Here is a 21,765-nt window from a genome sequence, read left to right as displayed (position 1 = left end):
TGAGGCGGTCAAAGCGAAAGAATTTGGTGGTTGGAGTATGTAGTGCGCAACGAACAGTCGGCGCCGTCTACATCTGGAGGCTAGTTGATATATAAAAAAACTACCAAAAACTCCAAAAAACTAAGGAATATTTAATAACATATGTCCGAATATTCGGATTAAGTAAACCAAAATTTTTCTTGTTGATAATTATCGGTAACAAATGTTTATATTATTACTTATCCTATATATAATACTCATATACAGATTTTGAATAGTTCTGTATCTGTACAGTCACACATGTATATAAATCACGTTTCTTATAATTTTGCAAATGACAGTTTCGATATTACACTCCGACTACCACCCCCAACATACAGTCCGAACTAAGAACGTCACAGACCTCACGTGCTAACATTTTTAGGATAACGTCAACAACAAAAACATATCGTTGGACAGATAGACTTGATTTCACGTGATAGTAAAAAAAACATTGTGTTAATCTTTCTACCAAATAAGACAAAATTGACTCGTTAGTTGGCCCGTATTAGGTGTATTTAAATATAATAAAAAGTTACTCCTGAATGTCTATTCCTGTGGTCAATTCTCTCTAAGCCAAAATGAATAATCGGTCCAGTACTTTTTGAGTTATTGATTACAAACAAAAACACAAATCTTGTCTCTTTATAATATTACTACGGTTAAAATTAGATTTTTTTACGAAATTTGGAGAGAGGTTTAACTTTGTACAAAAGCGCGCTCAGTGGAGGATACATTAACTAAGCACAACCCATCTGGAAAATTTATAGGTGTATTAATTATTAAGTAATATCAGCGGCGTGAGATTTTGCAAATTACAGTTATACTATATCAGCATAAGTATTTTTAAAGACCTTAAAACGTCATAAATTATGCACGTAGGTTCTTTGTGAACGGGTAGGCCTTGCGCTTGCGCAGCACACAAAGAAAGGCGCCGCGGACAGCCGCGCCGCCGTCCAGTTTGCGAGTCTCGATCACGTCGGACTAGGAATTATTCGATTATTAATACCTTAGTTCCGTCTGCATGTCTGTGACGGCAGAACTAAGTTCCTGTTTTGATTGTAAAATGGCTTGTATCAAAATACAAGTTGAAACAAATTTAGGGCAAACCATGAAGCTTGAAATAGCAAATATTTGAACAAAATCTCAGGGTTTTAAAGCTACGATGAATAATAAGAAATGATATTATCAAACTTTCATAGCTAGCTAAGTTTGAAGTAAGCTATAAATGTGAAAGTTTGTGAGTGTAAGTAAAGCTATGTATGTTCCTGATTCTTTCACATAAAATCTATGGTACTGCGGTACCATCCTTTACTGCAACCATTTCACCGCATTTTGCACCGCATTCAGGCCCTTATTTGAGAACAACAAAATTTCAAGTCTGTAGGTCATTTAGTTCCAAAGTTAAGTGAAAGCAAAGTATCGCATTAATGACACTCACTCACTCATGCTCATCAAAATAAAACTAGTACTTCTAATTTACTCAGAGAGCTGTTTAGTATAGAGTTAGGGTATAAAGGCCACATAAAGGGAAACCTATAAAAAGAGGACAATCGAAGATCTGGAGTACTTGGTGACCCTGATTAGAAAACCCGAGAGCCCATCCAAGCAATATTGACAAACCGCCTTGACAAAAAGTATTCAACTAGGTAGGCCGCTTCATTTGGTGTCAAAAATCGAAGTTCTTATGAAGAACCCAAAGCTGTATTAGAGATATGGTAATGCTCCCTTCTACTATTAGTACATAAAAAATATGTTAATGTTGTGTGTCTTGGCCGTTGTCTTGTTGTAATTTGTACCCACTAACGTCTACAGAATGTTCAACGGCGAGTCCTTTAATAATAAAGAAATCACAGTAAGGAACCTTAGACTTGGTATGATTTTGTCCAAATTTTATTACTTTCAAGAGATAGATAACCAGCTGCATCGAGACTTGGCTAGTTTTTTACAGAATGTTTTGGTGGGATCTATTTTACAGTAATATTGCTAAGCTTAGACATCAAAATAAATACCTAGCCTTTAACTTTAACGCTGGATTAGACAAACGTAAGTTAAAAAAACATGCAAAAAAAAGGAGCATTTAGTCGATTCTGCCTGGCTAAGGATAAAATAAATCTGTGACATAATGACACATATTGATTTACATCCCCGCGAAATGCTTGACTTCATCTGAATAGTACATAATCCATATGCCCTCTGGACTTACCCGAACCGGATGCCAATAGCCACTCTAGCCCATAAACAAATCAAACTAACAAATTAATTTCAAATGACTGTTTTCGCTGTCGATAGACAAATGGAGTCCTAACCACATTCATACCTTTCCTAATCTATTTCGACGAAGGATTGACCGGCGTCCACAGAGTCTCAAGGGGTTCATTCCTTTTGCACAGGTCGGCTTCGTAGGAATTAATTTATTTTTTGCCTTTAGAAACAGTCAGATCTACAGTGGTCTCTTATTCAAAATATCGATATGGTGGATCATATTATAATCAGCAGAAGCCGAACTGTTATTTTTGCACGCATCATGTATAAACTACGATTATTGCTCTGATTGGAATTCTCAGATCTATTTGTCTAATTTGATATACAAAAATGTAACTCGCCGACCCCTCGAAAGGGTCACCTTTGTTTACTGAGATTATTGTGTTTTACGGCGGATGAACTCACGGTCAACAATTAGTATAAAATAAGCGGTTGTACACAAAATTATTTAGAGAAGCATTTAATACATTTTAGTACAAGCGGTTTGTAGCTATTCGAGTGGCAACGCGCCATTACCCATGTCATTGTATATTTCTTCAGGCGTTCAAAAACAAATATTAAATATGTTTTTGCTAAAAATGCGTACCTACCTAAATGTTTTTTTTTAAAGAAATCATATTTTTATGAAGTTGTATAACTTACGGAACGTTAGATACGCATGTTTAATTAATTGTGTGTTTGTGCAAAATATGCAACTACTTAAATTGTGAAATTCTTAAAAGTCCTTTCACAGATATGTATTTAGGAGAACAAAAAATTACACAGAGTGTTGATTCCTTTTATAAAGGTTTCGGTTGAAAGGCAACCTTTTCCTTTGGCAACTAATTGTATTATACGAAAGAACCGGTTAAAGTGTAAAAAATAAAGTCGAAGGCGCCCCCTTGTCCCGAAGCATTGCGGTGGAGGGTGCAACTGAGAACACTGGCAAATCGCAAAAAAATGCCAAAAATAAGTATATGCCATGAAATGAAACAGTGGGGAAGGTATAAAATGACTTCAGAAGAGAATATATACTGCGACCATTATAGAACATTATTATACCTACCTACGAGTATATTTTGATTGGCGGCGATTGGTCTTGGAAGGGTTTGGACGGACATTGCCACTAGTGCAATAACCCTTCCTGCGTATTCTGCTACAGAGCACTCCACTAAATTACTATTGTCCCAAACCTTCGAAAATCTTAAATATTGTCTTTACATTTCATTGTTTTCAGATTGTAGGCGTGAGCTGGTAATAGATCTTTTCACTTATCGACACTTAATACGTACGTCGTACCATTACAAAATAAATGTTTTAGCTAATTTTAAATGGGCAGTTACCTATAACTTGTAATTATTTTTAGAAAAGTGTTGGCTTTTGCTTCTTTCTTCTTCTTTCGCAAAATCCCGTTCCTCACGTTCTATAGGAATTACCAAAAATGCTGTCTTGAATCTCCGCTACGTTACGACCATTCACATAAAAGACGATATATTTCTGTCGTTTAACAATACTTGTACTTTAGGTACGTTGTCTGAAGGTTGTCTGTTAGTAACGTAGAAAATGTCACATTTTACTATATAAACACATATCTTTTTTATATCTTACTAGGTAGACAGGGACCAATATCCATGCGATATTATTTTTCTTAATGCTACCAGACCAGCATGTTCTTTTAACTTTAAAACATCCGTTGAAATAATTGTGAAGTTGAAGCTGTTGAAGAAAATGCTGCAGTGCCGTTTGTCATCGCTTCTTCTGCACTGAAGCTTTGGAAGCGGCAGTAAACTTAGTTTTAAGTAATTTATTTGACGTCAACCAAAAGATATGAAAATAATTAACTAACCTATAATAATGAATAAAAATTTTGAATTTGAATTTGAGTACGGGCACCGTTAGTAATGGCCACAAACGCGGTCGAAACGACAAGGACCTCATCGAGTAAAGTTTATGAATGTAAATCGTAAATTAATATAATATATTTGTCAAAGCATACCTATCCACATTAAAGCGAAACGCCATTCACTGATTGATTAATCATATAAATCAGTTAGAGGGTGCAAAAGACTCAGGCAAAATGTAGTAAGATTCTAGTTTGATAATGATGAATTTAACATTATATATATGGATTTATTTACATACGGGTATGAATGAGCACAGGTTGAAATTTAACAGTACTGAGGTAGGAGTGTCCGTCATATTTTCACAATTCAACTTAATAAGGTAATGAAATTTCAAAGGACTACAAACATGTCGAAATGACCAAAAGTTTTAATGTGAAATGCGTGACAGCGATCTTTAGGATACGGTCATGTCTTTCCTAATTGACGGATTCGACCGATATGGACTATGTTGAAATAAGAATAAAAATTAAACATCTGGTACACCCTTCCCCGAAAATTTAAAACTTGCAACCGCTTCCATGCGCTTTGGAAGTGGTAGTAGATATAGTTAGACTTATGTTGACATCAATAAGTGATAATTAGTATCCAATTTTGAAAATAAATCTATTTTATTTTATTATAAACTTGTTGTTGCTCAATAAAGCATATGATTGTACGATTAACATATTGTTTTTTTGTAACTCTCTGATCAAAACAGATTCTTTTCGTAGATATTCCTGGCTGGCTTAGGCATTCTAAAACCTTACCCCTGATGCAAGTGGTGTTTGAATTACGTCATGCTGAGTATTGCGCACGCGGTCTTGATTTATTCAGTTTGTAATATTATCAATATTAAAAACTTCCGGAAGTTATTTCTAATGATAGCAAAAAGTATGATTAAAAATTCGAAGGCAAGTTGGTACTGAAAAACTTTTATGGGTTTCTGCCGAATTATTTGTCTGAAGGCAAATATGAGGTTAATTATTCTAAGGTTTTACTTCAACAAATACTACTGACGCTGATTATTTCTAAGTTTAAAAGTTGAGAAGAAGCGGCGCTGAATCGTTTCTTTCTCCCAAGTTAATATTACCAAATTAGCCTACTTAAGTCACAGTGTTAATGTTATTATAGATATGTCATGAAGTCTGGTATGAATGGCGTGTTCCGTTTGTATGGTTTGTGAATGGTGGCACGAGCGGGGGTGGCTAGCTGACAAAGCATTTGCAGAACTAGGCCGATCTGATAGTTGTATTCAACTTGCTTCACATTTAGAACAGCCTGGCTAGACAATGCGACTGAAATTACATTTACACCGTTGTGTAATAACATTTCGTTTTATATATCTGCTCTATAGAATTCGTTGAGATTAAATTGTTAATTCAATTGTGAAATGGTCAACCAGGCGTAAAGTTGACATTGATATTAAATATTGATGGTTTATTTTACGAATTTGATGAGTGAGTAAAGCTAATAAAATTTTTGCTTACCTAATTATGAGATAACCATATTATAGAAATTAAGCAAAAGTTTACTTTTAAAGCTGAAAGATAAATATCTTAATAAATAAACTAATTTATAATTGAATATTATAAAATGACAGAGACGAATCGGTCTAACATATGGAACACAATTCCTGAAAAGGAAACGCATTCAACCAGCTTATTACGACGTAAATTATACACAACGTTATTTGGTAAATAGAATCAGTAAAATAATAATATATTGAAATATAAAATGAAATAAGAAGACACAAAATAATAAATAATCTAATAATTTTTTGATTTAGAAAGTTAATTAAATTCGAATCTTTCATTTGACTATGCATTTTGAGTAATTGAATTGATGGCAATAGTTTTATATGAAGGCCTGTGAGTTATTTGTATGCCGAATCACGTAAAAGACATTTTTTTGCAATCGCTCGTGAGGTCGACTAATGTACTTATATAACAGGTGTGTACGAAGACCGTGTATTGTAGTTCAATGTCCTATTCTCAGGGTATTTATGAGAAATTCATGGAGTACTTTTAAATTTTCGTAAAAGTAATACTTAAACAGTATTTGAAATATAAAAGATCCTCTCCACGTTCGTGTCTCTTTTTGTATTTTTTGCATCTTCTTCGGCAATTCCTTGGAAAATGGTCTGGCTATCTCACCTTCATGGTGCGCTTTTCGATTGTCTAATTTTACGCTGTTGTCGAATCTGTGATTCGAATGTTGTTTGTTTTCATAGATTTTTTTACTTCAAATATATAATTTTAACAAGTTAAATTTTATTAAATTAAATTGTTAAAATTATATTAAAAAATAAAAAAAAACAAATAAGATTTGCTGTAAAATTTTATGCATTCAAAAAGTTTTTAAGAAATAAGAAATAGGTAGCATTAACTTTATCTGTTAAAGGTATACAGATGAGAGTTGAGCCATATTTATTTTCAATGTTGTACTACTTAGTTTGAGAAATAATAGTATAATTATTAAGATAATAATAAGGATATAAATTAACAATTGTACTTACTATAATTATATAACTATTCAAACGCGCGTTTGAAAAATACTGTCATGGTCACTATCAAAACAATTACAATAATTCTTGTCCTAGATGTTTTATGTGACATTTACGTTTCTATGGTATAATTATCATAATGTTAACCCAGTTTGCAAGTAAACTATAATCTAACGAGATCTTTATCCAACTGTTCAACTTAACTACACACCAACCAACCATTAGTATGGGATCCCTGTATCTGCCAATTTATTTATGCCTTATTGAGTTTAATATTTTTCCTATAATCGACTAATAAAAAAATAGTAATGTCAGCTTAATAACCGCTGGTTTAGTAATGGATGCATTATTACCTATATGATGGATATGTTAAATGTAAATCTCTAAAATATTATAAATGCGATAGTAAGTTTATTTGATTGTTTGTTACCTCTTCACGACATAACTATCAACAGAATTAATCATCTTGAAATATCACGAATGTATAATAAAGTGTCTGGAGAAGGGCATAGCGTGTCTCTTTATCCTTTTAAAAACTTTAGTTCCCTTGCGATTTGCGTAAAACCTGTGCTCTTTTGTGGGTAGTGTTAATTTCGTTGCTTTTTCTAGATGGCCTTTAATTCCTTATTTTGTAGATGGCATTTAATTCACGCGAACGAAGCTGCGGATAAAACATGGTTAACTTTATTTTCAAAGCGACTACTGACCAACTTCAAACAAGTAAAATCGCGGGCAGAAGCTACTTTGAAAACAACTCTTAAGTCATGTTAAAGAGCAGATTACGTTTATTTGTAAATTCAATTTACAGATAAGAATTTGGCAGAGTTCAAGATATCCAAGGTTCATTGGATTAAAAAGTTTGCTTTTGCTGTTGAATACAATCATTTATGGCAGGAATACGATTATTGTACGGAATAGATGCGGGGGAAGTGACAAGTTGCAGTTCGTGCTGGTACAAGCTTGGTTGCCTTGAGCTAGTAAAGTGGCCGGCAGGATTACTGGTGCACAAAAATGGCAAGATATGTCCTTTTTATTATCTTTTATCTTGGCAAATGCATCAAATTAGACCTTTATTGATATTTTTCAATCCTTCTTAATTCAGTTGTGTCTCTATAATAATAAGTATTTTGAATACTGCTTAAAAACACTTAATGTACAACGTACTTCTGCTCATTGTTTTGTAAAAATATCATAATGTTTCAAATTATTTATTATTAAAATAACTATTAAACTTTAAACTAAATGTTAAAAATATACTAAACTTTACCAATATCTTCATTGAATGAAAAATCATTAAGTCGAATGTCTTATTTGAAAAAAAAAACAGATCTAGTTTAAAAATTCTTGCTTGCATTAGGGAACTCACCAATTACGAGTGCTTAATTAAGAAAACATGAACGTGCGAAGATATTATAATTGCCTACAAGCAACAACCGTTTAATTTCATTATGCAAGAAAGAGTATTTTCCGGCGGCCTTTGGTTTATGCTCTGTTAACTAAGTACATTTTATACAAAATAAGAAAAGCAGAGAATGAACACGAAAATAATTTTCTTTGCTTGTGCATTTCTCATTTGACCCTGGCAACTTATTGTAAGAATTTGTTAATGAGGATTCAGGTGTATTTCTAGTGAGCAATTTTTGCAATATATTATCATCCTTTTGGTGTAGTCCTGTTTTTATTCTCACTTAGGGAAGGGATTCCGGAGTACAACTATGACAATCATCTTGGAATGTTGAATGCCTCCTTGACCTTGATTCCTCGAAATTCTTACGAAAACAGGATAAAAAATATTATTTATGATTTTTTTTTCAAATAAAAATTTCATAAACCTATCTTTGTTAGATAAATACACCATTCTGGATTTAGTTTGGCTTTTCACGACTCACTTTCGCCAGTATAAAAAAATATTTGTTTATTACAAACTCTGGCTATATTTTATTGCAATGCTTTTCTGTAGAGCTACCATCAACAGCGATATCCAGATCTTTGGTAACTAAATCTGTATGCTTTTCCTCATATCTAGTTTAGTTAGTTAACTGCGATAGATAGTAAAAAAATCTAAGGGCCAGGTTATTCCTCTGTACTCTTTCTAATTTGCAACGCATCAATCAGACGTTACGAGGGCGATGACCTTCGCCTTGAGAGACGAAAGGCTTTAAATAGTGATTAGAACCAAAAGAAACTCCTTTGTTGCTAAAATATTACCGGGCAGCACTAAGCCATATTTGAATAGAAGTTGTTTATCGGGAGCGTAAAATAATTTTGTTATGTCATTATATAACAAATTTCCTTTACCTTGGCTTTTCGGTCTTTTCAAGCCTGTTGGCTCTGTCTACCTGTAAGGGATATTGACGTAATAATATGTATATATATATATGCATATGCATGCGTAATAATATGCATGTTTATATTATACCTATAGGAAAATGACACGATAAGTTTTGCATGGTGCCGAAAACACTAATAACAAAAATGTTTTGTTACATGAAATGATTTTAACTAATACCTAAGTACAATTTGTTATATAAGGAGTCTTGCCGTGAAGTTATAAATTTTTATGATTGTGCGTAATGGGACGATTTGGCACGTTTTCTGTTTAATTAAGTTCCTGTTTCTTATTTATTTCCGCAATCTCGATCTATTCCGTATCATATTATTTGATATGCCATAAAAAGTTTCCATTATACCTACAAATGACATTATACATACAAACTATTTTTAATGAAAAGTAAAATGATTTTATGTATCAATTTTACTGTAATTTTTTTTTCATTTCCTATTTTTAAATTAATTGTCGAAGAATTAATCTATTGGATGAACTTTAAATAACTTAGTATTTTGTCCGGGGTAGTAACCGATTATGTCTGTTGAAAATTCTAGTGGTGGGAAAGTTGTCATGTGAATTAATAAAAATCTAGACTTAAATTACCTATTAAGATCATTTTATTATTTATTTAAACAGACGTACTGTCTGATTTGGTATCTAGTTTGGTTTTCAATGTTCACATGCGCGCTAGTTTTTTTTATAATATACTTATTTTTACGGTCATTTTATTTTTAACTACCTAACTTATTATACTATTTTTAGTTATTAGATTCAGAAATCACGATTCTCACTGTAGACACACATAAATCTTGAATTTTCAGGCTAATAAAATACGTACATACATACATATGGTCACGTCTATGTCCCTTGCGGGGTAGACAGAGCCAACAGTCTTGAAAAGACTGAATGAACACGTTCAGCTATTTGGCTTAATGATAGAATTGAGATTCACATAGTGACAGGTTGCTAGCCTATCGCCTAAATAATAATCCCAAGTTTGTAAGCCTATCCTTTAGTTGCCTTTTACGACATCCATGGGAAAGATATGGAGTGGTCCTATTCTTTTTTGTATTGGTGCCGGGAACCACACGGCTAATAAAATCTTTGTAATTTTACTCGAACGTATTTATGTTTATAGCCAATTTGATTTTTTTTAAATTACTCGTATATCTGTACGTGCGTGTACTGAATTTAAATGTTAATCTTTTCATAATTGTAATACACTTTGTGATACATGTAGGTACATCAAAATATCACGTTATTTCTTACAGAGTAGACTATTTTACATCCCTTACCTACATTTTTAAAATCATGCGAAGAGTATCTGACATATTCAATATTATAATATTTTAGATATCAAAATCTAATGTCGTTAAAAATCAAAAGTTTTAAATAAAATGTCGCTAAAAATTATCTTTATAATTTACCTATTAATATTTTTTAAGGTAATTTTTTTTAATTTGATGCGTTTTATAATTTTAAAGGATGTCCAAAATTAATGTCCGATCCATCACTTGATCCGCTGAAGATGGCACTAAAATAATAAATAAATAAACAAAACAAATAACCAAAGTCTGTTACATCGGGGCAATGGACGCTTGGTTCGATAGAATCAAAATTGAATTATTTTGCTTAAAATGAAAAATCTCTCGCATAATGTAATTTTTAAAGATAACATAGAATTATACTAACTATAAGTTTCAATTACTATGTTTATGTTATGTGACGTGTGGTTCCCAGCACCAATACAGAAAAAAATAGGACCACTCCATCTCTTTTCCATGGATGTCGTAAAAGACGACTAAGTGATAGGCTTACAAACTTGGGATTCTTTTTTAGGTGATGGGTTGATGAAATATTGACAGGTAGCTACCTGTCAATATTTGAATCTCAATTCTATCATTAAGCCAAATAGCTGAACGTGGCCATTGTTGTGAGCCATGTTGGCTCTGTCTATCCCGCAAGGGATATACGTGACATATGTATGTATTACTATGTTTCAGATAAAGAATAAATAAATAATTTTCTTTTGCTAACTTTACAAAATAAAAGTAAACTTAGTAAATTATTTAATGACTGTAGGGTGTATTCTAGGTCAGTTAATAGATTTTTTCATCAAAGAAACTTTTTGATATAATGAAATTCAAATAATTTACCTATATTTCGTTCTGTATTATTATCTGTTCGTACTCTTAAATTTACTTGAGCCACAAAATGTACGAGATCTGTACGCACTCAATCACCTCAAGACATGTATCATAAACTTTGAGCAAGGAATCTAGGGTTAAATTAATTAACTTCATTCTTCACGCGATCTTGGAGCTTTGGAGTAATCAAGTAATATCCCAGATGTTCCTTTTCTGTCTAAAAATTAATTGCCAAGCCTGGTTCAAAGACCTGCGATTTAATGATTAAAAAAAGTTTGTGAAATTTTAAGAATACTTATACACTGGTTTGATTTTAAGGGACTTAATGTTTAAGTTACTTACTTTTGTGTTTTCTCTCTTTCTCTCCCATATTGGTGAGTTCCACCCTCTGTCATTAAGCCTCGGGGCCTGGGGTCCGCTTTCCTCCTCTCTTTCCTTTTTCTACCGCGTCTTTAGTTCTAAGACTATCTTTGTGTGTGCGTCTACATCACATCTTGTTAATTCGGCCGAAAAACTCGTTTAAGCATGAACAGCATCGTTACTAGTATTTAGAAGATACTTTAATGAACCTGTTTTGTTGCGTGTTATTGTTTATTTATGTGACTGCCTACCCATCTAGTTTGATGGTAAATCCTGATTCACGTGCACTATAAAAGATGTGACCGAAAAAATGTGATCATCAGTCAGCGGATATTTGTAGTGACGCTTGCACGTCAGACAAAATAACCAACATGTACAAATTGGTACGTAGTCTTTATTTGTTATAATAGAAAAAATAATTATGACGTAGTTTATTAAATTACAATAGCATCACTCATGTCACAAGATAATTTTCACTATTTCAAACGTTTATAACCATGAAGGGTAATTTTTTTTTTGTATAGGTATGTTATTTTAACGTGATATTATAAATTAATTACATTCTTTGACACTTACTTGATAATAATACGATTTTCAAAATATAATACCTTCTAAGATAAAATACTTATACATTAAAGAATTATTCAATACATGCTCAATCATCCAGATTATATTATTTCTTTAAATTTAGAACTGCAACCTATCAAAATAATTTTCTTTTAACCCTTTTATTTTTATTGGAAAAATATGGTAATTTCTAATTCTTGTGGGGAAATGGTGAGCAATTTAAATTCTTAATCCTTTTTATTGGACATTTGGAAAGAGTTTAGGTAGTAGCAGTCTATGGTCTGGAAAAGAGCGAAATGGTTCTAATTACAAAATGGGTTGAACGACCGACCCTCGAATAACATTTTTACTTACGCATCCAATAATACGTGTTCATTGTGTTTTTATAACGTTAAAGAGTACTTATTTTGTTTTAACTGGTTAAATATAATTAAATACCTATTTATTCCATTTTTACTATAAAAATTATTTTTATGCTTGGTTCGTAAAATATTGTTGACATTTTTTGGAATTTTTAATATATTTCTTAAAGGGAATTTTGAGTTTATTTAAAACTGAATTTAATTTCGTATTTTGTCGTTAACTGTTACCAAGTATTTTTCACTTTTAAATACAAATTGCATGGAGATTTGTGATTTCCGTGATTTTAACCAAAGTGTAACATACAAAGAAATCATTGTTTTAACAAAGTTTATTTGGACAATGAATGTACATTGTCCAGTATTTACTTAAATAAACTTTGTAATACATGTGTAAATGGAGGTTTAAATACAACCGGACTCAAGAAAGAGAACATGGACGAATCCACACGCCACTTGATTATAATAGGAATCTATATGCCAAATTTTAAATCTATAGACGCAGCGGCTTGGGCTCCGAGTTGACTGTCCGTCAACCAGTGTTTTTAAATATTTTGATTATGTTCTAAGAAAGTTGCCCCTATTGTGGTTGGACGGAGAGATAAAGATTAAAGTGCCTGTTTGGTATACATGTAAAATTGCCAAGTTATAAGCTCTATTACTCATTTTAAGACTGTAATGTAACTGTACTTAGTTTGCAATTAAATGAATATAATAATATAACATAAATATTTTTTTTCAGGTAATTCTCCTCGCCTTGGTGGCCGTTAGCGCAGCCGCCCCTGCTCCTAGTGCCGTCCTGGCGTATTCTTCACCAGCTCTGGTATCGCCGGTGGTTTCTTCAGTGGTCTCGCCTGCAGTCACGAGCTACTCCAGCTACTCCCACGGGGTGGTCCACGGTTCTCCTCTAGTCTCCTCTGTAGTACCAGTAGTACACTCGCCTGTAGTTCACACTGTCCCCTTGACTTACTCCAGGGTCGTACAACCCGTTTTGCTTTAAAATAATTTGTTAATAATACCTATCTGTTTAATATTGAAATTAGATATAAGAATAATTTTAGGTCAGAACATGATTGTGATTTTCCGAACTAAACTTTGAAATACAGTTCTTTTTTATATTCTTTTCGTATTTTTTTTTATCGTGTAAAATGAACCCAAAATCTCGTTTTATCAATTATGTTTCTTGATAAGTAAAATTACTGTTGAGAGTTCTTTTTTTCGTTAAGAGTTGTTTCAACCGACGTTTAAAATTGATAAATCATTCAGATTTGTGTTTTTTATGATTTTAAAAACAACAGTTTGGAAGTTACAATATACATAATTATTATTGTTTCAAAGGTCAATCAAAACGATTAAACCTAATGAAAAAAAAAATTGTACATGAACATGCAGGCCGATTTAAATAATTCGCAATTAAAAAGATGGTAGGTGCACAATAAGATTTTTTTATATTATATTATAAATTGGTACCGGAGCGGAGCTCCTGGGTACAGCTATTAAAATATGAAATTTAATTCAGAAGCCTATGAAAATAGGTAACTACGTAAATACCATTGCTCTTTCCTGACTATTCCCAAAAGATTTACGACAGAGCATATATATGCGTACCTTCCTACGAATACGCCTCAGATCAACGAACGATATAAGATGACGTTAATAAATCTTCATACGTCAACCTATAGCGAATTGTTAATAAATAGGGGTAATGCCTGTGTTTTAAAAAAGGATAAAAAGCTCTTGGGAGAATACCAGGAAAAAAATTATGTAAAAGTTTTATTTGACTCTGTGCCAAATATCATTAAAGTCGGTCCAGTAGGTAGGTTTTATTTGTTTCTTTGTTATAAAATTACTAGCGACTCAACACTGCTTCGTCCGTGGTACATAAACAACGTATAACATCGGCAGATAATATAATTTACGCGATAGCTTCAGTTACTACTTTTAAGATTACCCATAACAAACAAACAAATAAAATTACATACTTTACCGTTTCATGATATAATATAATTATAGTGTAAAATAGTAGAGTGTGAAATGGATTGAATAGATTTTTATGACATTTTACGGTAGGTACATGTAGTTTATACCAGAAAAACAAATACGAAGCCGCAGGAGAATTTTATAATTCTACTAATACGAAAGTTTGTAAGGATGCCTGTTTGTTACTCGTTCACGTAAAATCTTCTAGACGGATTCTGATAATTTAATAAACGGGTAGAATATTACCTGGAATAACATAAGTACTTTTTATACCAAAATTTCCACAGGAGTGAAGCTGGGTGCAGCTTGTACTCAATATACTCGTATATACTACTCTGTCAAGAAAGTAGCGGGAAAAGATCAATAATACACAAACTGTTTGTTATTCATCCAAATTTATTTTATCACCTTCAAAATATGCTTCTTTAGAAACGATACACTTACGCCAACGAATAATCCAATCAGCAAAACATTTTTTAAACGCTGTTTCCGGAATTGAGGTCAGTTCTCGCCGCGAATTCTCTTTTATGTCTTCTACCGATTGAAAACGGGTGCCACGAAGTGGTAATTTGAGTTTAGGAAAAAGAAAAAAGTCGGCTGGAGCCATATCTGGTGAATATGGTGGTTGCTCGATGGTATTTGTTGAGTGTTTGGTTAAAAATTCGTTCACAATGATGGCCTTGTGCGAAGGTGCATTATCATGGTGCAAAATCCAAGAATTTTCTTTCCACAAATCTGGCCTTTTTCGTCGGATTTGCTCTCTTAAACGCCGCATAACACTCAAATAATATTCCTTATTTACCGTTTGACCTTCCGGCAAGAATTCCGAGTGCACAACACCGCGATAGTCAAAGAAAACAGTCAACATGACTTTGACTTTTGAACGACTTTGGCGTGGTTTTTTCGGTTTCGGTTCAGTTGGAAGGCGCCACTCCGAAGCTTGTTGACTAGTTTGCATGTCAAACTCGTAAACCCACGTCTCGTCACCAGTAACAATGCGTTTCATGAATGTTGGGTCGGAATTGACTCGTTCTAGCATGTCCTCAGCGACTCTCATGCGATTGAGTTTTTGAAAAAAATTCAGGTCTTTTGGGACTAGCCGAGCGGCAACATGTTTCATACCCAAATTATTAGTTAAAATGGTACGGATCGACTCGTGAGATACAGAAAGTTCGGTGGCTATCTCTCTCAAAGTTGAATGAGGATTTTCAGTCACTATTTCCTTCACTTTTGCGATGTTAACTTCAGTTGCAGACGTTGATGGCCTACCAGAGCGAGGCAAATCTTCCATCACATCTCGACCGCTTTTGAACGCTTTGTACCACTCATAAGCACGAGTTTTTGATAAAGTCGATTCACCGTAAGCCTTCTGTAACATTTTCAGTGACTCCGAACACGATATTCCATTGGCAATGCAAAATTTAAGACAAACTCTTTGTTCGATGTTTTTATCCATTATGAAATTAGCAATACACACTAGATATGATATAACTAAAAATAGCACTGTATTTAATGTAAACAACAGATGCAACTCAAACTCCGCGCCAAAATGGAAAACAGTTGTGCCAATCTAACAACAACAAAAAAAACAAAAATTTGAATTTGTAACCATAAATAAATAATCCATTCCCGATACTTTTCTGACTGAATGTATATGAAAACTATGTGCTGATTGCAAGGATAATTTGAAAAGTAACTTAGAATAAGTTCAGTGACCTATTATTTAAAGAAAAGTTAGTCAGAAATAATGAAGGTACTTCCGTAATAAAGTACTGAAATTATACAGCTCGGGTTAACTGGAAAATTACCTTAGAATTAATGAACATTAAACTGTATTTATGGTAATATTTCTGTTACGAAACTATATTGGGTTTAAATGTATTATTATTTGTAGTAAATGTTTGATTTTAATAATCAAAATGGAATTTAGTTTATAAAAGTGTTAAATACCTGCGGCTGACACATCAAGTGCTTATTGGGTTTTTAGAATTTACTTAGCATTCTACATAAAAGATGTTAAACAATGTAATACATTCGACGAGTAATATTCAATTGAAAAAAATAAGGTAATATCCTAAAAAACGAAAAATATATTTATCATCCATGATACCAGAATGACATTTTCCGTTCCAAATATATACTTATTGGTTTTGAAAGTCACGTACAGTAAGTAAAGCAGACGCGTAGAACGACTTTTTCAAAATACAAAAGGAAAGATCTCTAGATATTTATTTATAGCATGACTTGAAAACTAAAATACCGATTTGAATTAAGAAGAAGTAATTTCTCAAACTTATGACATTATACAATGTATAATAATGAATTTGTTTCAATGGTATTAAAAGGGTTATAAGTTTTTGGCCTGGGTGTGTGTGTTATTTAGCCCATTCAAGGGGAGCCGTGGTCCGTTTTCAGCAAAATCATAATTCTAAACTGATGTCGATGTCGACCTCAATTTGGTCAGCTGAAATTGTATTGTGTGAATCGCACGGGGTTTGCAGACTTTTTGCGATAAGGGATTTAAAAAAGTAAATTAAGTATTTCAAAAGGGAAACTATGGTGAAATTGTGACAATCAGCTGATCACATAATCAGATGAAGTGAATGGCCGTTTATCAGCTTGTTCAAGGCAAACACGGAAACAGTGCAAAACTCTGTCACATTATTCTAAAATTAAAGTTGATTCAAATAAGGTCTAAACTCGGCGCGCAGGTCGCCCTTGCCGCGGACAAAGCATTGGCACCCGCGTAGCCCTGCGATGCATTTCTTTCTAAGACCGCATAGCCAACGCCCTATTGCATATTTGCAACGTCACAAAGTTGTCTGGAATACGCCTACAAACGGGTATATAAACTGTATCTAATGGGGGTAAATGCAACAGTTTCTCTCGGAACACAAAACAACACAGACCACAATGTTCAAGCTGGTGGTGTTGTCCGTCATCCTGGCCGCAGCGGCCGCCAAGCCTAGCGCCATCGCCCCATGGGGACTCGGCCTTGCCGGTTTAGGAGCGCCGTTGCTGGGAGCTCATTTGGCTGCTCCCATCGCACCCATTGCGCCCGTTGTCAGTGCACCAGTACTCGGCGCATACAACTACAGAGGCCCCCTGTCACTAGCACCTGGTCAGCCCGCCAACATTTTGGCTGCTGACGGCAGGCCTCTCGATACCATCAGTGTGAACTTGGACCGTGCTGCTCACCTCACCGCAAGGGCCGTAGATGGAGCTCATGGACTCGGACTTGGACTCGGTCACATTCTGAAGAAACGTTCAGCTCCTCTGCTGGCTCCTGCTGCCGCGTGGTCACACACTGCTCGCATTGACTTGCCCGCTGCCCACCTGGCCGCCCCCTGGGGAGCCCCGCTTGCCGGCCCTTTGGGTGTAGCTCCATTGGCGCACGCCGGAGTCCTAGGGCACGCAGGACTATTGGCTCGTCCTGCCCTTTTAGGTCATGGCGCTTTGGGTCATCTTTGGTGAAAATAATCAACAATATAGTATAAAATACTCAACAATGTACCTACCTATAGTTTATAAAGAGAGTTACCTAATATTTATAACTTTGATTTCATACACCTGATATATTCATTAAGTTTTATTATTTTTTTGCACGCAGGAATAGTGTTAAGTTCAATTGATCTCTGGAACTTAATTAAAAGGCAGTTATTGTATTTAATAAGTATCATTCATTTATCCTTGCGAATTAGAAATGTTTTATTCTACTACTTGGGTTGTTTACGAGTAGCGTTGAAGGGGATTGCGTCTGGGAAGTGTCCTGGGTGCGCTTTCGGCCATGATCCTGTTTTTACGAAGTGGCTCCTATCTGACCTCCGCAACCAGCAGAACTTAAACCACTATCCGAATAAGCTAAATATATTATTCCTATTTTGTGTAATAATCAGTACGGGTCTCCCGTTTTTTTTAATTTCAAATAGGTACTCAATTTATATTGCCATTTGGAAATTATCAAATACCTATAAGATACAAAATAAGAGAATTTAAAATTCCGACTTTCATATCAGCTGCCTATCCCTCCGGGATAGGGGCGTGTATTTGTGTATGTATATATGACATCAGCCGATTTTTCAATTTGTATGGTATCGCTTTGGATTTCTTTCAAAAGTTTTTGTATTTAAAAATTAAACATGTTTAAAAAGACTATGAACCTGGATTGGATAAAAGCCATGGTCATGTTGTCTATTTACAATTATGGGTCCCTACCCTAATAAATAGATATAATTAGAAACTGATGAAGTGATTACGGTACAAAAAGAAGAAGAAGAACTTGACAAATGAAGAATTTGGCCTTGTATCAATTGGTTAGTATCGTCAGTGAGATTATTCAGGACTTTGTTTTTGCAGTTTAGTCTGTCGAAGAGAGGCAGAGCTTTTATCGCCAATTCGTATGACAATTTAATGAAATAAAAAAGGAAAAGTGTTTTATGCGATATATTTACACAAACATCAGTTTTTGCAAGTACAGATCACCAATGGGCGAGGGGTGCCGCATATGTAAGGGGGGAGATGTGAGTCGCGATGGGAGCGGAGTAGATTGAGGGTGCGATGAGAGGAGCATGAGTCAAAGCTACAGTCCTGACTGGAGAGGCCAGAAGAGGTGCAGCAACCGCGACCGATCGTTTCTTCAGCAGGTGCACACCGTTCCAGCTGTCCAGAGCCTTCGCCGTCAGATGGGCTGACCGGTCCAAGTTGACTTCCAGAGTGTCCAATGGCCTGCCATCGGCGGCCAGAATATTAGCGGGCTGTCCAGGTGCTAGAGACAGAGGCCCACGGTAGTTGGAGGGAGCGATCAAAGGAGCCGTGTACGCGAGGGGAATAGCCGCCAATCCGCTCGCCGAAACGGCAGCCATCAGGCAAGACAACACCACCAATTTCATCATTGTGTCAGAGGTCTGTGTTGCTTTCTGTACTCAGAAAAACTGATACGCTTTCATCGATGCAATCGGCTTATATACTAGCATTATAAAGAAACGATGGGCGACTCCGGAAGATATCGTGACCCTGAAAAGACCACTTTTGCTCGAGAAATATAAGCCTTTAACTGGATCTTTATTATTCTTTGTGTCCTGCTAATTGCCTACTCATTTGGATTATAATAATGTACATGTCAACGCCAGGCGATTTCATGCCCTGTTGCGAATCGCAACACTGAGTGACATGCACACATGCATTTGTTTTGCTTGTATCATCTATTTGTGAGTTTATTTATTAGGGAAGGGTGTGGTCGTACATATGCACAGGGTGGTTGAGCAATCAGGTGTAACTTTTGTTAATATTAGTTCGATAGGTAATCCTAATTTAGAATGAAGTATTCAACGGCAACAAGCTTTGTTTTAAAAACATGCAGGAGCCACCAAGCTTTATAATTGAGAATATCGTAAATATTCCAGGGCTCAGTAAAAATTATATAAACAAGTATTATTATTAAGTTAGCAGTTCAACTGAGTACTAAAGTAACTAAGTCACTACACACACACAAAATTAACTCGAAAACGACATTTGGATATATTTGTAATTCCATTAACATATTTAGGTATTCTAGTAATAATACTTATATTTGTTACTCCATTTATCGATCTTACCTATAAGTTAAGTAAAGGTTGAATTCTTGTCTTCCTTTAAGATACCAAGTGGCTATATAATTCAATTAGGTATTTCACTTGCAAATAAAACTAGATCGGCGGTAGGCATACCAAGAATTAACATGAGGAGATAATTATTAATAGTCCTTAGATTATATTAGTCAGGTTGTCGTTAAGAACAGTTAATATCTAAATATCGTTAACACAAGAATAATAAATATGTCATTCAATACATAATTATTATTCTTGTGTAATTAATATGGTGCATTTATGAATAGGCTAAGTATTTGAGCTTTTGGGTGCCGTATGGTTCTTGGTACTTTAGAATAGCACCACTCAGTCTCGATTAAGAAGCGACTAAGAGAACAGGCATGTGCCTATTCCCAATACAGGATCATGGTAAGGCCCAATCTCGTCTCCAGAGAGGTGAGAATGTAACCAGGAAAAATGCCAGGAGGTAGAAGGGGGGGTTTAAGATAAATAATTAACAAACGTTGACTTGTATTGTAATCCTCTTCTCCTTCACCATCTCCCACTTTCTCTCGGTCCCTGAATTTCAATGAAAAGATAGAAATCGTAAAAAAGAAAATAATAATATTAGGTGTAAATAAATAGTATGTTTGTTTGTAAGGGCTAATCTTCGGAAATACTGAAGAATACTGAACTTCGGAAGGTGCATTATCTGCGGGTGTTATAGGCTATCTATGTACCACTACGAGGCCTTGGCGGGCCGCTAGTAAAATATACCTATACTGATCTATTTCAGTTAGTGCTGAAAAATATGAAGCGGGCGAAGCCGCGGGCAATGACCTTTATCTTATCCTTGCGTGTTCATTCATTCTGGGGTTCGCTTTTCGAAATTTCTTTTCACAGTTTGTCGGTCTTCAGTATAGTTTAAGTTTTAAGTCCATTCGCACATTTGAAATTCCGGTTTAATGAGCTAATTAATATATTATTATAAATCTCTAGAATTGTAAATATTAAGAAATAAATCGTTTCACTTAAATATCGATTAATATTTGTCGAAAACAAGCAGGAGCGTTACAATATCTTTTATCACATATCACATTTTTGGTTTATCTTAAGTTATGTCATCCCAGTGGAGGTCACTATAATTGTAAAATAGGCACAGAATGCGTAAGAAACAGCGAGTAACAGTGTTATTTATATTTTGGATACATCGTCTCTACATCATTGATCGAGATAGATGATTGTTGTTAAAGTAAAGTCTCTGGTGACGCCGCGTTCAAATTCCTTATGCTTTTACAAACTAAATACCAAAAATGAAGAGTATGAAAAGTTGGATTTTGTAGGCAGATGAACTACGGGTCCACTTATTAAAACAATCAAAACAGCTTGAGATGTTAAGCTTCTACTTAGGTCTTTGATCAGAAGAGGAGCTACTCTGTATGTATCTCCGTCTAAAAAATATTATTGTACGGTTTCTAATTTTTTTGTGTAGAGAAAAGTTCCAAAAATAGAATTGCTAAGACCTAAACTTGTCATAGTAATAGAAGACTCGAACATAAAATATTGCGAATTTTACATTATAGAGCTTATTACGAATATTCGAAGTCAGTCATGTGTTCATTTTATTTGAACAAGTCGTAATAATATGTTGTGACCGCTAAACAACTCATAGCAACTGTATTGAATCTTAAAATAAACACCGGGCTCTTGGTAGAGTGTTCCAAGATATTTTATTTCATTTCAATTTACTTGGTTCGTGGTTCATTTGTTTTTTGATCTGTTTTTGACGCCGCCGTGCCGTCCCAACGGTG

General features: G+C 34.4%; 2 protein-coding genes across 2 annotated transcripts; one reads left to right on the top strand and one right to left on the bottom strand.

Annotated features, from left to right (window-relative positions):
• The first annotated feature begins 11,818 nt into the window (after positions 1-11,818).
• LOC106134921 (uncharacterized) lies at positions 11,819-17,891 on the top strand. The gene is made up of 3 exons (XM_013335064.2): positions 11,819-11,867; positions 13,153-13,389; positions 17,262-17,891. Exons 1-3 carry the CDS (start codon positions 11,856-11,858, stop codon positions 17,862-17,864), a joined length of 852 nt encoding a protein of 283 aa, XP_013190518.2. The 5' UTR covers positions 11,819-11,855; the 3' UTR covers positions 17,865-17,891.
• Positions 17,892-18,868: 977 nt separating this feature from the next.
• LOC106134920 (uncharacterized) lies at positions 18,869-19,282 on the bottom strand. The gene has a single exon (XM_013335063.2). The coding sequence runs from the start codon at positions 19,280-19,282 to the stop codon at positions 18,869-18,871; it is 414 nt and encodes a 137-aa protein (XP_013190517.2).
• Positions 19,283-21,765: the final 2,483 nt, after the last annotated feature.

Source organism: Amyelois transitella, chromosome 11, assembly GCF_032362555.1.
Source record: "Amyelois transitella isolate CPQ chromosome 11, ilAmyTran1.1, whole genome shotgun sequence".
Lineage (NCBI taxonomy): Eukaryota > Metazoa > Arthropoda > Insecta > Lepidoptera > Pyralidae > Amyelois > Amyelois transitella.
This window is presented reverse-complemented; position numbering and strand designations above follow the sequence as displayed.

Coding starts and splice junctions, on each gene's coding strand:
- LOC106134921 (XM_013335064.2), top strand. Junction 13,390..17,261: donor CCTTGACTTACTCCAGGGTC/GTACAACCCGTT, acceptor TAATGGGGGTAA/ATGCAACAGTTTCTCTCGGA.
- LOC106134920 (XM_013335063.2), bottom strand. CDS start 19,282: ATGATGAAATTGGTGGTGTTGTCTTGCCTGATGGCTGCCGTTTCGGCG.